Source organism: Cebidichthys violaceus, unplaced genomic scaffold, assembly GCF_023349555.1.
Source record: "Cebidichthys violaceus isolate CVI_PGR_0920_01 unplaced genomic scaffold, fCebVio1.0.p SCAF_4, whole genome shotgun sequence".
Taxonomy (NCBI): Eukaryota; Metazoa; Chordata; class Actinopteri; order Perciformes; family Stichaeidae; genus Cebidichthys; species Cebidichthys violaceus.
The window spans coordinates 9,144,485-9,158,193 of NW_027176594.1; the positions used below are offsets into that span (position 1 = coordinate 9,144,485).

Here is a 13,709-nt window from a genome sequence, read left to right on the forward strand (position 1 = left end):
AACTGGCCAACATCATTTTAATCTTGTATTATTCATTACCATCCTCAGTTGCTGTAGATACTGTAGCCTATCGCTTTGTATTTACTTCATGCAATATGGTCTAATCATTTCCAAACTCGCGCTTGGACGAGATCGAGGGCATTTCTCTGCGTGACCACCTCTTCCATTTGTGGAGAACTTAGAAATAAGATAACTAATCTTTAAAACGTCGTTTGTACAAATGCATAATTTTCTGTCTGAATTAGTTTTTGTGTCATCGTGTAACGTGCAGTTTAGTTTAGTTTATCAAATTAACTTATATCAGGGAACGTGTACAAAAATACATACATCTAACAATATAGTAAATAGTAGTAATACAGTAGTATATATATATATATATATATATATATATATATATATATATATATATATATATATATATACACACATTTATATATATATATATATATATATATATATATATATATATATATATATATATATATATATATATATGTGCATATATATACATATACACACATACATATATTTTATACGTGTGTGTGTGTGTGTGTGTGTGTGTGTGTGTGTGTGTGTGTGTGTGCGCCTTGAAGTCCCCCAGCAGAACTATAGAGTCCCCAGTTGGCGCACTTTTCAGGACACCACCCAGAGACTCCATGAGGGCCGGGTACTCAGAGGTGCTGTTCGGTGCAAAAACAGCTGTCACTATCCACAACGGGCCACCACATTTTAAAAACTTTAATTTTGCTACATTGCAAAAGTATTCTCATCATGAACAAAAAAAGAGCATACATAGGCTATGCCTCTTTATGTAATTAGGCTAAGTGCTTGATTTTATGTCATTTGCAACACAAGCTGTGATATAAGAAAACGCATATCTGAAAGTATACTAAGGCGTACTCAGTAGAGTGCAGATCTGTCATGATCTTGGATTTGTTTTTATTGGTTTCCTGTTTTATTTTGAAGTTCCCTGCCTATTGTGTCCCGTGTTTGTTTCCCTCCTTTTTTCTGTGCAGCACCTTTGTTTGTTATCTCTCGTCCTGTTCCCTAGTAAGGTTTCTTCATTTTAGTCATTTCAATATTTCCTGTTTTATTTTGTGTTACTTACCTCTTATCTCGTTTTAGATAACTTCACTTCCTGTCTTTGTGTGTTTTCCCACCACTGTGGGTACATCCAAGGGTACGTCCCAAGTCTCTTAATTGCATCCTCGTTTCCCTTACGAGGTAATATGAACCTGAGCTAATTTATTCAATTATGTAGTTTTATTAATACACAATGAAGTAAAATAAATATAACTGAAAAGTGTCAAAAGAACTGAGCAGCCAGTCAGGGTGGATATGGTTTGAATCAAAGTAGGCTAAAGCATAATGATAATATAAAGTAAAAGAGTGCTTTAGTGGAGGGCTTTGATGTGATTTATTTTTTGTTTGCCTTATTTTTCCAGGTTATTTTTGTGGGCAGTCCATGTCATTTTTGTTTTTGAATGTGACTTTCAGAATTCCTTATTATTACACTGTTATCTCCTTAGTATGGAAGCCCGTTCCGCCAGCAAAAAAAATAAAATAAATAAATGCACCAACACTTTTGGTGCATCCATCTGTAACCATAACACTGACCAGATGTTTCCAGTTGCTGTTCAATGAAGGATGCCACATCGGTTTTATTCTTTCTACTCCAGAACTGCTTCTTGCTTAAAATTCTATGCAAGGGTGTGTTTGCTTAGTACAATCCCATGTGAAACAGCAAGCAGTTGAAGAATTTCATCTGTTGTAAAGCCACATTTAAAGTAGTCTTCAATGTACTCATAATCCATTTATATGTCAAATGTAGGGTAACCTGCCAAAGAGCTGCTTCTTTCTTTCTTTCAATCTTTTTATTTTCAGTTTACACAGGTTACATGTGGCATGCCACCCACAAACAGAACAGCACACAACATACCTGCCAACCCCACAAGCTACCAAACCCAGACACAAAAAGAGAAAAAACAAAACAAAAACAACCCCTTCCCAAAAAAAAAAAAAAAGAGCTGCTCCTATGACTGTTGTGTTAAAGTATCTCATAATTTCGATTCTAAGTACATTGAAAAAAAACTGAATTATTTTTCTTTTTTTTTGCTGGCGGAACAGGCTTCCATACCTTAGAGATGAATCCAGCAGAAAGTCTGTGACCGCTCTAGATGATATCATGCTGTTCTAGAATACTGACGGAAAGCTGCTAAAAGGTCTAAATGCATTCCAGTACAATTAACAGGAATTGATCAATAGGAAGCATGCTGTGTTAATTTTGATATTAATATTCATAATGTTGAAAGATAATAGAACTAGTCTATGTCATTGTAATGTTATGTGACACTAGCATGCGAAAGTATGGATACAATGGGGGAAGATTCCCCCTTAATGACACCATCTACCTACTGAGATGTGATCAGCGGCTTATATAATGTCAGTATCAACAGTATGATCACACATAATCAGACCCAGTTTGGGGGACTATAGACAATTAAATGTGGAAAAAAACTAAGAAAATTATCAAACAATATTTCATCAGTAAGGTTGAACGAGTAGCACTTCAGTATATTTCCTGGAAATATATTATCTTACTATTTCAGAGATCATTTTTGTATTAATTTTTTTACACATGGCCCAAAAATCAGACCTGCATAGAAACATAATTGTGGAAAAATATGTTTTCCAGGGTGTTTTACCCAAAACTGCTGCTATAAATATTTCAAAAATGTATTTAATATTTTGTTCAAAACTAATAAGTTCTCCACATGAATCTCCTAATACTCAAGTCAATATTTGTCAAATGTACAGAATCTTAAAAGCATTAAGGAAACATTTGACCAAGTTATCCTAATATCACACATTAACTTCAGTGACCTTTAATAGTCACGGCTGAATTGCATGTGGGTGGGCATCTTCCGCCATCTTACCCTTTATGATAATACTTGATGTATCCAATTCAGACAAAACAAAAACAGTCCACTTACTAGCTTTTTCAAGAGCTTTCAAACACAGGGGTCACAGTCTTCATCATGGAGTCTGTAGTTTGGTGACCTTGAAATGAAAATCAAGATGGAATGCTCACACTCCACAGTGTTTCTCCCAAAATTTTATTTCTTGAGTCAGAGTGGAAAGAGTACAAAGACCACAAAACTCTGTACTGACATCCAGATATTAACAATAATCCATGTATACTGGTGTGGGACATCAGAATTCTTCTATCTGCAATCAATAAACAGCAACAATACAGCCACAGCATGACTCAGTCTCCGTGCATTTTTAGTCTTGTGTGACAGCGCAACCACATGGATGACTGGATGATCACTGACAGGAGCATGCTGAGACAGCTGGACTGTTGTACACTAATCACACAGACAGCCATCATTCTTCAATAAATATGTAATCCAAACAGTGACATGGTAAAATCAGAAACATATCAAAGTATATTCATCATATCGGAAGGGGATGACACTGAAACCAGAGGAAATATGTTGGTGATGTTTGATTTAAAATAAAAGATTTGGGTTTGACATCGACAAACCGAAATCCCATCCTGAAGCACATCCACAGCTGAGTCTGTCTTCTTACAGTATGTACAGTATGGACGTATGTGTGTGTCAGAGAGGTTATTCTTGCATGTGCTAACTGTACATTGTGTGTGTGTGTGTGTGTGTGTGTGTGTGTGTGTGCGTGCGTGCGTGCGTGCGTGCGTGTGTGTGGGGTGTCTATCGGTAGAGGTAATCAGCTTGTATGTTGGCAGCTATCTCTGCCTCCCACTTGTCTCCGTTGTTGAGGAGCTTCTCCTTGTTGTAGAGCAGTTCTTCGTGTGTTTCAGTGGAAAACTCAAAGTTAGGACCCTGAAAAAAGAAGATAAGAGAGAGGATGGAGAGGGGAACGTAAGAGAGAAGAACAGGATCATGGGTAAGAGCAGGATTAAAAGGAAGCGAGGAGAGGACAGAAGCAAAGCTAAGGATCATCACATTCAGCATGGACAGACGATGGAGCTTTCAGGTTACCATGGTGCTTGTTTTTTATTTGGCCTTTTCTCTGACCTTAACAAGTTGTGACTTAAAATGTAGCCATTATCATTAGATTCTGCTTTTGGTTCGTTTTCACAAAGTTTTCACAACATTCATGTCTGGTGATTATTTGCATTCCCTGCTGGTAGTCAGACCGTCACTTCTGCCAACAAACACCATTAAATTCTAAAAGAAGCACGGACCAAGCAATTCTGCAAAAGTGTTTGAGAAGTCAAAATGGCGACATCTGCTGGGGAATCATTAGTATCACATTTGGTGGATAAAATGCAATGTTGAAACAAAAAGTGATCATACACGAACCTCTACGATGGCGTCCACAGGACACGCCTCCTGACAGAAGCCGCAGTAGATGCATTTGGTCATGTCAATGTCGTAGCGAGTCGTCCTCCTGCTGCCGTCAGCACGAGTCTCTGCTTCGATGGTGATGGCCTGGATATACACATTGTTGGAGATGAAGAGACACAGACAGAGCTCCATCTCAGACTTTTCTCTGATCTGGCATTGAGATCGACTATAAATGGCTATATTTATTCACACCAGAGATAAAATGCATATTAACCATGCATTTTATGTGTTACTTCGCAGTAAAGACAGTTGCTTATGGTTTAAACATACATATAGCCGAAGTAGCTTTGTCTTGATCATATTAAAAGTACATCTGTACGTTTGTGTGTGAATACCTGAGCAGGGCAGATAGCTTCGCACAGCTTGCAGGCGATGCAGCGCTCCTCTCCTGAAGGGTACCTGGTGAAACATCACAACAAACTAGAGAGCGCTGATACTGCACCAAGGACCCCAAAAGTAATTAATCTGGAGAAATTCAAAGACGCTTGCAAAATGTTTATCCTTGAATTAGCAACACTTTGTTAGCAGCTCCTCCTAAATAAAACAAGTCTAATAAAACAGCAGGGAGAAAGCGTAAGCAGCAAAAATAATGGGGGACTTTTATTGTGAAGAATTTCTAGAGAATTAAAAAAGTGTTATCCACCCCTCTACAGCATATTTAACATTTAACCACGAAATATAACTGATCACTATCCAATCAGGTAGGTGAAACTCAACTGTCAAGGGTGAACAGAAATATGCGGACACAGATGAGTTCTGATTTGGCACATTAATCATAAAAGCTGGATTGGAAAGATAAATCAACCAGCCAATGTCCTCCAGCAGCTGTGTAAGCACATCACAGCAGAGAGACTGTGTGTACTGTAGACATTAGGCTGCCCCTTCTACATACAAAAAACATTTGCTCAACATCGATATAATAGCCAGCAATGTAATTGGCACGCAGCAGCTTTCTTTCACAGATATCCATGAGAGACAAGATTTGCAGAAGAAGAAGTTGGGTATATGAATGGGTATGAATAGTTAGTTAGCCCTGATGGGCAGGTAGCCCAGTCATCAATGGGTGTGAATGGATGAATGATGACATGTAGTGTTGAAGTGCTTTGAGTGTTTGGAAGTCTAGAAAATAACTATACAAGTACAGTCCATTTACCATTCCATTTGCACTTTGTCATGGCTACCATTCCAAGGATTTGATAAGTTAAATTTACTGTCCACGATCGGACTCTGTAGCTGACGTTGCTCACAGATCGCTCTCTGGTGAAGAAGAGTACTCATGAAATCAGCCCCTGTATTAATTCCCTTTCTTTAGTTTATGTTGTTGCCATGTGAGCCGTGGCGGCAAGTTGATGAAGTTGAGTTCACGAGAGCTGCAGCCATCCTTCCACCCGTTGGCACTGCTATAGTGTCAAGTTAAAAAGGGAGACGTCGGCAGCTACCGCTCGCTGTCTCAAACACCTCGAAGTAACAAAATGTACTTATTTAATACTTTTATTTCTAGTGTCAGAACAAGGTTTTTTTAAACATTTTTCAGAAGTGTCTCTTAAACACCACCCATTTGTTCGTTCCTTTTTAAGAAAAACTATTTGGTTCACATGACGTGTTGTCTGAAATCCAAAGTGGTTATAGGTACAGCTCCCCCTAATCTGACAGTGGAAAGGTTTGAGGGGAGGGGTTTCCGAAGCTCGTAGATCTCTGCACAAAATCTGCACCTTTCCATCAGTCTCCGGCCATCAGTCCAACAGCATAACATTTAAAATTCCAGTTCATTTTGTGGTTAATGGGCCAAGTGTGGGACTGTTTTTCAGCGATTAGAGAGCATTTTATTTTTAGCATGATAAATCAGTAAATCATGATTATTTCATTACTGTCTCCTCTTGACACCTCTTGGGTTAGTCTCTACAATGACTCAATCACTCAGTATTAGAAAGCACTGTTCCGTATTGCAAAAGAAGAATGCAATGAGCTTGACTTTTCCTAAATTGATAAGTGTTGTTAAATGCGGAGTCCATCATTGTGAAAAACAAATAATCCCTGTGTGAATAGTTATTCACAATCTAACGTCTGAGCATCTTATCATTTTTAAATCAATTTGACCGACATCTCAAAACATGCAAGTTATTTTCAAAATGTATACAACCCACAGTCCACTGAGTGGTCATCCTCACCTGCGCAGTGCGTGTTCTCCTCTGAAGCGAGGTGACAGTGGCCCCTTCTCAAATGGGTAGTTGATGGTGGCGGGCTCTCTCAACAGGTAGCTCATTGTCATGCCCAGACCTGACATCACAACACAAGCATTCATGTTTGAATGAGGGAAAAAAGAGAACATATCTCTTTAACTGACGCATACAGAGCACATGGACAAAGATTATTTTCCAGCAGCCAGTCCACCTCCAGTGGTGGAGATCCATTTGGTCAGATTTCTTGTGTTCCTGCAATAACCTCCTTATGAAGCACTGCAACACATAGTGATAAATGAAACCTAGAAACAAAAGGCACAGAATAAACAAATATCTCAGCAATCACAAACCCTTATTGGGTAGAACTCAGGTTGCATTCATTATTTTTGGCATGACTACTAGTAAAAAGGAAGATAAATGCAAGATTAGTTGTTTGTTAAAGGGAAAAATTCACAATTGAAAAGTCTCACATGAGTAAAAAGCACCGTTATGTACAAGTGTGACATTCAGCTGACCTCTGAAGAGCTCTGTCCACAGCAGCGTCTGAGCAGCTCGGTCTGTGATGGACTTCATGTCTGTGGGGATCTCTTGGGCATTCACATACTCTGCACACACAAACACAAATAGGTCAGTGAGCTGGTGTTGAGAGTTGTTAGTGTAAACTGTGAGGGGATTAAACAGATGACTATTTATGTGTGAAAGCTAAACATTTATGAGCACATATCACAAAAGAGGAAATCACTTTCATCAATCTTTCTAAGTCATTTGGTCTAAGTCTTTTCTTCAAGCTTTGTGTTGTCAGGCTGCATTGTAATTGGGTAATATGTATGACATCTCCCTGATGTATACCATTTAATGGAATCTTCATAATTGGTGGATTCACTTGCAAAGGAAAAGACAAAGACACGCAAATTTTCATTACCAACCTATAGTAATCAATATTGACAGCTTTGACGTGATTGTCAGTATACTGCTTCAAAATTCTCTTCAGCAAAAACAGGTTTCAGGACTTCAAACAGACAGATGATGCATGGAAACACATTACTCAGGAAATTACCTACATTGTTGTGTTCCACAATGGAAAAAAGAACTGCACAAAATAGAGCTCAATATACGAATGACATTGTCAATGCTAAACATACCTGCAAGGTTCTATGCTTGTGGGCCTCCTACTTTGAGTCTGGATGTGTGAACAGCAGAAAGTAAAACAGGAAGGGTTGAATTAACTACCGTATGTTTACCATGTAATGTCTGCTGGACACAGAGTGAAAGCAGTCACTTCTGTACGTCACAAAGCTTAAAGAACCCCCTAATTCAATGGCCCACTCTCTGGTGTGACTGAGCACTTGCAAGGTTTCAGGGTTCATTATTCATTATCGTCATTGTACAACAGGGTTGTGCAACGAAACCTATGGATGACCTATGGATAAACCTGTCTTTGCTGGAGAGGATGTGTCCGAAACCATATTGATAATGTTTGTTTATAGACAGGTTTCATTTCCCTAAAATATATATCCCATGAATGCAAAGCTTTGCAGCAGCTGACATGAGTTTTGAATGTCCAAGTTTCCCAGCAGCACATGAACACACCACATAGAGATGACTTTGTTCCTTCCCTTTTATTCTGACTGTGAGCATGTTTCAAAAGTGCTGAGGCTTCTCCTTCAGAAACACATCAGAACCCCAGTATTACATACTAAACTGAGGCCAAGGCCAGGTGAAGCATCTTATATTACAGATTATAGGAGATGTGCTAAATTAACAAAAAGTGACTCCTACCATTAAAACAAAAAAGTCAGTGCAGCACCTAAGGCACCGTAGCCGAATGAATAGGAAGGAAACTACGGTGAGAGTTCTCTACAATGTTTTGCTGACTGAGACTCTTCTGTTGCTGCTCTAGAAACAATATTCAGTTATAATTAAAATAGAAATCAATTCCTGTTATGCATTATTTGTTATGATAATTGGAAAAAAACAACCACAATTCTTTAGATTAGTTCATCATTTTAGAAAAAACTCCTCCCTACAGATGAGTGTGTAGATATTGTTTGTTCATATCTTAAATTGTGCTGGACACAGGATGTCTCCTACATTCTCAAAGTCAGTCCGATTGGCATCAAACAAGTTTCAAGTCATAAATCCTGCGGATATATCCAGGTGTTAAACTTACATTTGAGGTGAGCACAGAGAACATTTTCCAAATAAGCAGATGCAGCCTTCTAGTGTCAAACTCCAGAAGATGACAAGCAAGGTTTTGACAGGAGGTTAACTTTAAATTTAAGGCCCAGGCTGGAAATAAGTGTAGGAATTATTTTTAGTATATGTCTTTTTAAATACATACGGTATGACTTTTTCAACATGTTCACAAGTATAGAGTTTTTGTGCCTCACAATGAACACACTATTATGAATAGCTATTATAGTTAGAAAAGTTCAAAGTACTGCAAGGCTGTTTCTGCTGCCAAAGTAAAGTGGACAGTGGAGGAAAAGGGCCTGATAGGGTCTTTCTGATCAAATGCTGCATCTATCATTTATTGAGCGCTGACAGTGTGGGATTTTTTCCCATCATAAGAGACAATATTGGGTATACTTTTTTACTTCCAATACAACACATTGAGCTGCCTTTGTGTGTTGTTGTTGCACTTACTGAATCCTTCCCTTTGTGTGGACACACTGAAGGACCTCACTAGAATCTGGCTGGCCAAAAAAGTGCCTGAAAAGAAAGATAAAGTGAATTATCATTACATTACATTACAGTCATTTAGCAGACGCTTTCATCCAAAGTGACTTACAATAAGTGTATTCAACATAGGTATTCAAGAGAACTACTAGTCACCAGAAGCCATAAGTGCATCTCCTTGTTTACACAAGCATCTAAGAGCATGAAACAGAGCATAAACCAGAGCAAAAGTACAGTGCAGAAACAAACAAATACAATAAGTGCAGCAAACCAATACGAATACAATAAGTACAACAAACTAGTGTGAATACAATAAGTGCTGAGTGGAAGGCTCAGGGTAGTACTTCTTGAGACTTCATTAAGATACTACATCCCATTGACTATACAACTGAAGGATAGTACACACAAATACCTGACGTGTGCTTAACAACATCTTACTATGACAAAGACACATCTTCTTGTGTTTGGTCTTCTGCTGAGAGCAGGCAGATCTAGTTGTGTAATCTGACATGGCTCCTATTGACAACCTATGTGATTTGAGATCTTAACACTCTGTTGTGTCGTTTCCAAATGATATACTTATTTTCAAAAAAAAATGTTTAACTACTATCATATCAGTTGCACTGTAATTACTAGTGTTTTGAAAGTGCAACCGTTCCTTTGGCTGAGAAATCTTACCTGGCCTTGATACGGAGGAAAGTAAACGCAACGTTGCAGCCATCACGTCTTTGAAGCTGGAACCAGACAAGAAACCATGAGGGAACTATTCACACAACGGCTGCATCAAAACATGATCGTATATTTATTATTTGAAACTAAAATTGGTCTCTACATAGTAAACAGTCATTCGATACTCCCAGTTGTTTGCCATAACCTAAATGACGTAAGGTAGATTCTTACAAACACTATCCGATGACATTGCGACATTTTGGATCATAGTACGAGCCCGATTGCTAACTGTTAATGGTACTGTAACGTTAGCTAGGTTGTGAAGTTAAACCCGCTTCACAGCCAAAACAACTATCGCTGAATACCGACATACACGTTAGCTGTGCTGTTTCACAGCTGTTAACGTTAGCCTTGTCCCACTCACTATTACGAACTCTAATATTGAAACACAGCAATCAAACTTTGATTTGAACTCTTAACGTAAAACAGGACTTCTTGACCTAAGCTTACCCTGATGTAACGTTAACACTAGCAATTCCCGCTAACGTACTCCGCTAGCATGACATTGTTTAGCTAACGTTAGCCAATAGTACCTTGCAAAACACACACAAAATACCATTGTGACAACTCAACTTCACAGCACATCATAACTGTTCTGTGCAAAATAAATGGTCGTTGGTTTTGGGTTTAGTTTGTGTGTCAGTAGCCAAGTACCAGAACATAAAATGCTGTCAAGGACTTTTGCACAAAGGTCGCTTGAGGGGATTTAAGGGCTATTCTGTTCCTTTCAATGTCAAATGTAAAAAAATAATACATTTAAATTATCCTTGTAAGAAATAAGATTGTATGAATTTAAATTATTTTAAACTCACCGAAAAGTCGCTATTTGGCCTTCTAAACCAGAACAGCGGACGATATGCGGAACGGACCTTGCGTGTACAGGAAGTTCTCCAACGTCATGGCGTCATGGACGTCCTCCTTCTCTTCTTCTTCTTTGGCGTATTTGGTGTTTAATAACGACAGCTTGCGTCCTTGGTATTTAATTACTGCCATCTTTGGATGTAGTTTACTTCTACAGTGTCAGATTTTCCTCACCAGTCAAGTTCTCCTCGGGAAGATGATCAAACGTCTTCTGCCATGCACATTACCAAAACACTCCAGTATGCTCTTTAGTCCTGTTCCTGTGAGCTATAATCCTTTAATTTTTCCGCCATGTCCTTTTCTCTGCTACATGTTTCCTGCAACTAGTTTCTAGAAGCTAACCTAACAAAGTACAGTGGCAAAGCTCTCACTGCCCCTAAACACACTCTCAAAGGCAGAGTCTATCTAACCTCAAACTCAGATCTAGGTGATGATCCACACACAATACTTCCATAATCTAGCCTTGATCTGAATAGAGCTACATGCATATCTAACCCACTCACTCCACTCATGCAAGACATCTCATGACATTTATCAAATTTATTTACACTTATCCTCCACACTTTTAATATGTCTCTCCCTCCATATCAATCTCGGGTTAAAGTTAAATTTCCATATAATTTCAGATTATTACCAGTCCTGAGATTCTTTCTTGTGAAGAACATAACTTTTGGTTTTCTCCACCGAAAATTTAAATCTCCATTTTGTCCCCCACATTTCAACATCTTGTTTTTTCTTAATTATATGTGCCAGATTTCTCCCTCTTTTCCACAGAGCACTTTCATCTGCAAACAGGGATCTATCCATATCCATTGTCATATTTACCAATATAGAATTTATTTATCATCACAATGCAAAAGCTAATAAACAAATAAACAAACTCTCTGTTCCACCTGACCTGGCTGCGTCCTTTCTCTTTCTTCTTGGCTAGTCGCATTAATGAATCATCTTCCGCTCACCACCTCTTCCCACTAACTCTACCTCCTCTCGTCACTATAGTTTCCATTCTTCCTCACTAAACTCTATGCTGTTGCTGTCACCATCTGTCTCCCTGTCTGCCATCCTGTCACAGCTGTAAAGAACAGTATAAGAATATTGTTCCAGGCCTATACAGCCTGGGATTTGACAAAGCTCCCCACAATAGCCAAACCAAAAACTATTAAATCCAGATTACTGTAAATCCAAAGTCAATATATATATATTTTTTAAAACAGCATAGCAACATGCAACAAATCAAACCTTCCACAAAAATGTCCACTTCTTCTCCCCATAGCTTAACTAAAGACATAGAGTTGTATCAGGGTTTTTGGGTTAACTGGGCTTATCTGGGGGTTTATTCATTATTATTTAAAAAGAAACATACTTCTTAAAAGGTTATCCGTGTAAACCTGCACAGTGACTGTTAGATGCCAGCAGTGATAGCACTGGAAAGTATTAATGGTTGTAATTCTGGCAGAACTTAATATACAACTGCACAGGTGCTTTAAGAGAGAAATACAGTAACTCCATGTTCCTGCTACAGTTTAAAAGCATATGTTTTCGATACATTATTAACATCTAATTCCTAATAGAAGTTTATTTTCCTTGCTGTTATTATCATCACCTACAGGATAATGACAGAAGTAGTTTGTAATAGTAGAAGCTGAATTACAGGCACACACACAACGTGCGTCAGAGCAATTCTAGTTGAGTTAAATGGAGCATGTGAATTTTAATTAAAAATGGTTTTGATGACATGCACTTGCATTAGAGCTCTACGTTACAAACACCTATTGTTGAAGGCTGTGGACTGACGGCTCAACGTAAAGTAAGTGTATCCTTTTCTCTATCAAATAGAAAATACTCTCAGACTGAGATTTAACACTGTGTCTGTCCCTATGCAAAAGTAAACGGTCTTTGTCTGTATGAACACATGAGAGCTGTAAGATATGGTAATAGGTTGGATATCATTAGATGATGTAATTGACCATCTCACTCTATGTTTTTAATTTACAATACATTCCGCTGCTGGTAAATAAGGAGCGTACTGCACCGGTGACAACTAAGACACGCAATGTTTTAGTGTTGTACTCACCACTCGCCAGTAGCTTTCTCTTTGTGTTCTGGGTATAATTGTACAATCATCTCAGTACATACTATACAGTATAGATAGCTGTATAGGGAAAGACATTTAAAAAATGTATTCAATATGAACACTTCCTGTACATAAGTTGTAATTTCAGACACTAGCTGTCTTTGTTAATATATGCTGTTGAATATGTTAACTTAACATTCATTATGTTTTATATTTATCTAAAGAGTTCACTGTATATTTATAGTGCATATGTATTTTAGTTGTCAGTTTCTCCAATTAGTTGATCTTGTGTTTTTCCTCTGCTGTTATTTGCACATATTTGGACTATGCAGTGATTTATATTTGTTCATACTTTCCATTTGCATTGTCAGTTATATTGTGTCTAATACCCAGTCCTTGTTATTTTCATTTGTTCTTTGCGGTATCAAGTCATTTAGTTCATGCAATCTAACTGTTGTTGCAGGACTAAATATTAAAGTTGTCTTCCATCACTTATGCTATTTATGCTATTGTTTCTGACATTATGAGAATGGAAGACATTAAATCACACACAGCCACGACATGAATCCAGGTGACATTAAATACCTCAGCCATCATCGATAAAATCACAGCAAGTCAAACATTCAAAAGATTGAACGTAAAAGATTACAAACACATTATAACTAGGGTGGTGAGTTTACAAGTCAAATCATCTTTATTTATATATCCCAATTTCACAAATCACAAATTAACCTCAAGGGGCCTTACAATCTGTACAACATACCATGTCTGTCCTTAGATTCTCGATTCAGATCA

General features: G+C 38.0%; 1 protein-coding gene across 1 annotated transcript; it reads right to left on the bottom strand.

Annotated features, from left to right (window-relative positions):
• Positions 1-3,099: 3,099 nt before the first annotated feature.
• On the bottom strand, positions 3,100-10,880 carry LOC137885173 (NADH dehydrogenase [ubiquinone] iron-sulfur protein 8, mitochondrial-like). The gene is made up of 8 exons (XM_068727331.1): positions 10,792-10,880; positions 9,929-9,984; positions 9,218-9,283; positions 7,087-7,176; positions 6,560-6,668; positions 4,727-4,790; positions 4,347-4,475; positions 3,100-3,863 (listed from the first exon to the last, which is right to left on the bottom strand). Exons 2-8 carry the CDS (start codon positions 9,969-9,971, stop codon positions 3,732-3,734), a joined length of 633 nt encoding a protein of 210 aa, XP_068583432.1. The 5' UTR covers positions 9,972-9,984; positions 10,792-10,880; the 3' UTR covers positions 3,100-3,731.
• Between the last annotated feature and the right edge of the window lie 2,829 nt (positions 10,881-13,709).

What these genes read in the sequence shown, in the direction of transcription:
- LOC137885173 (XM_068727331.1), bottom strand. Translation starts at nt 9,971, where the DNA reads ATGGCTGCAACGTTGCGTTTACTTTCCTCCGTATCAAGGCCAG. An exon ending in TTCCTCCGTATCAAGGCCAG is followed by an intron (nt 9,284 to 9,928) that starts GTAAGATTTCTC and finishes CTTTCTTTTCAG; the next exon opens with GCACTTTTTTGGCCAGCCAG. An exon ending in GGAGAACACGCACTGCGCAG is followed by an intron (nt 4,791 to 6,559) that starts GTGAGGATGACC and finishes ATGTTTCACCAG; the next exon opens with GTACCCTTCAGGAGAGGAGC.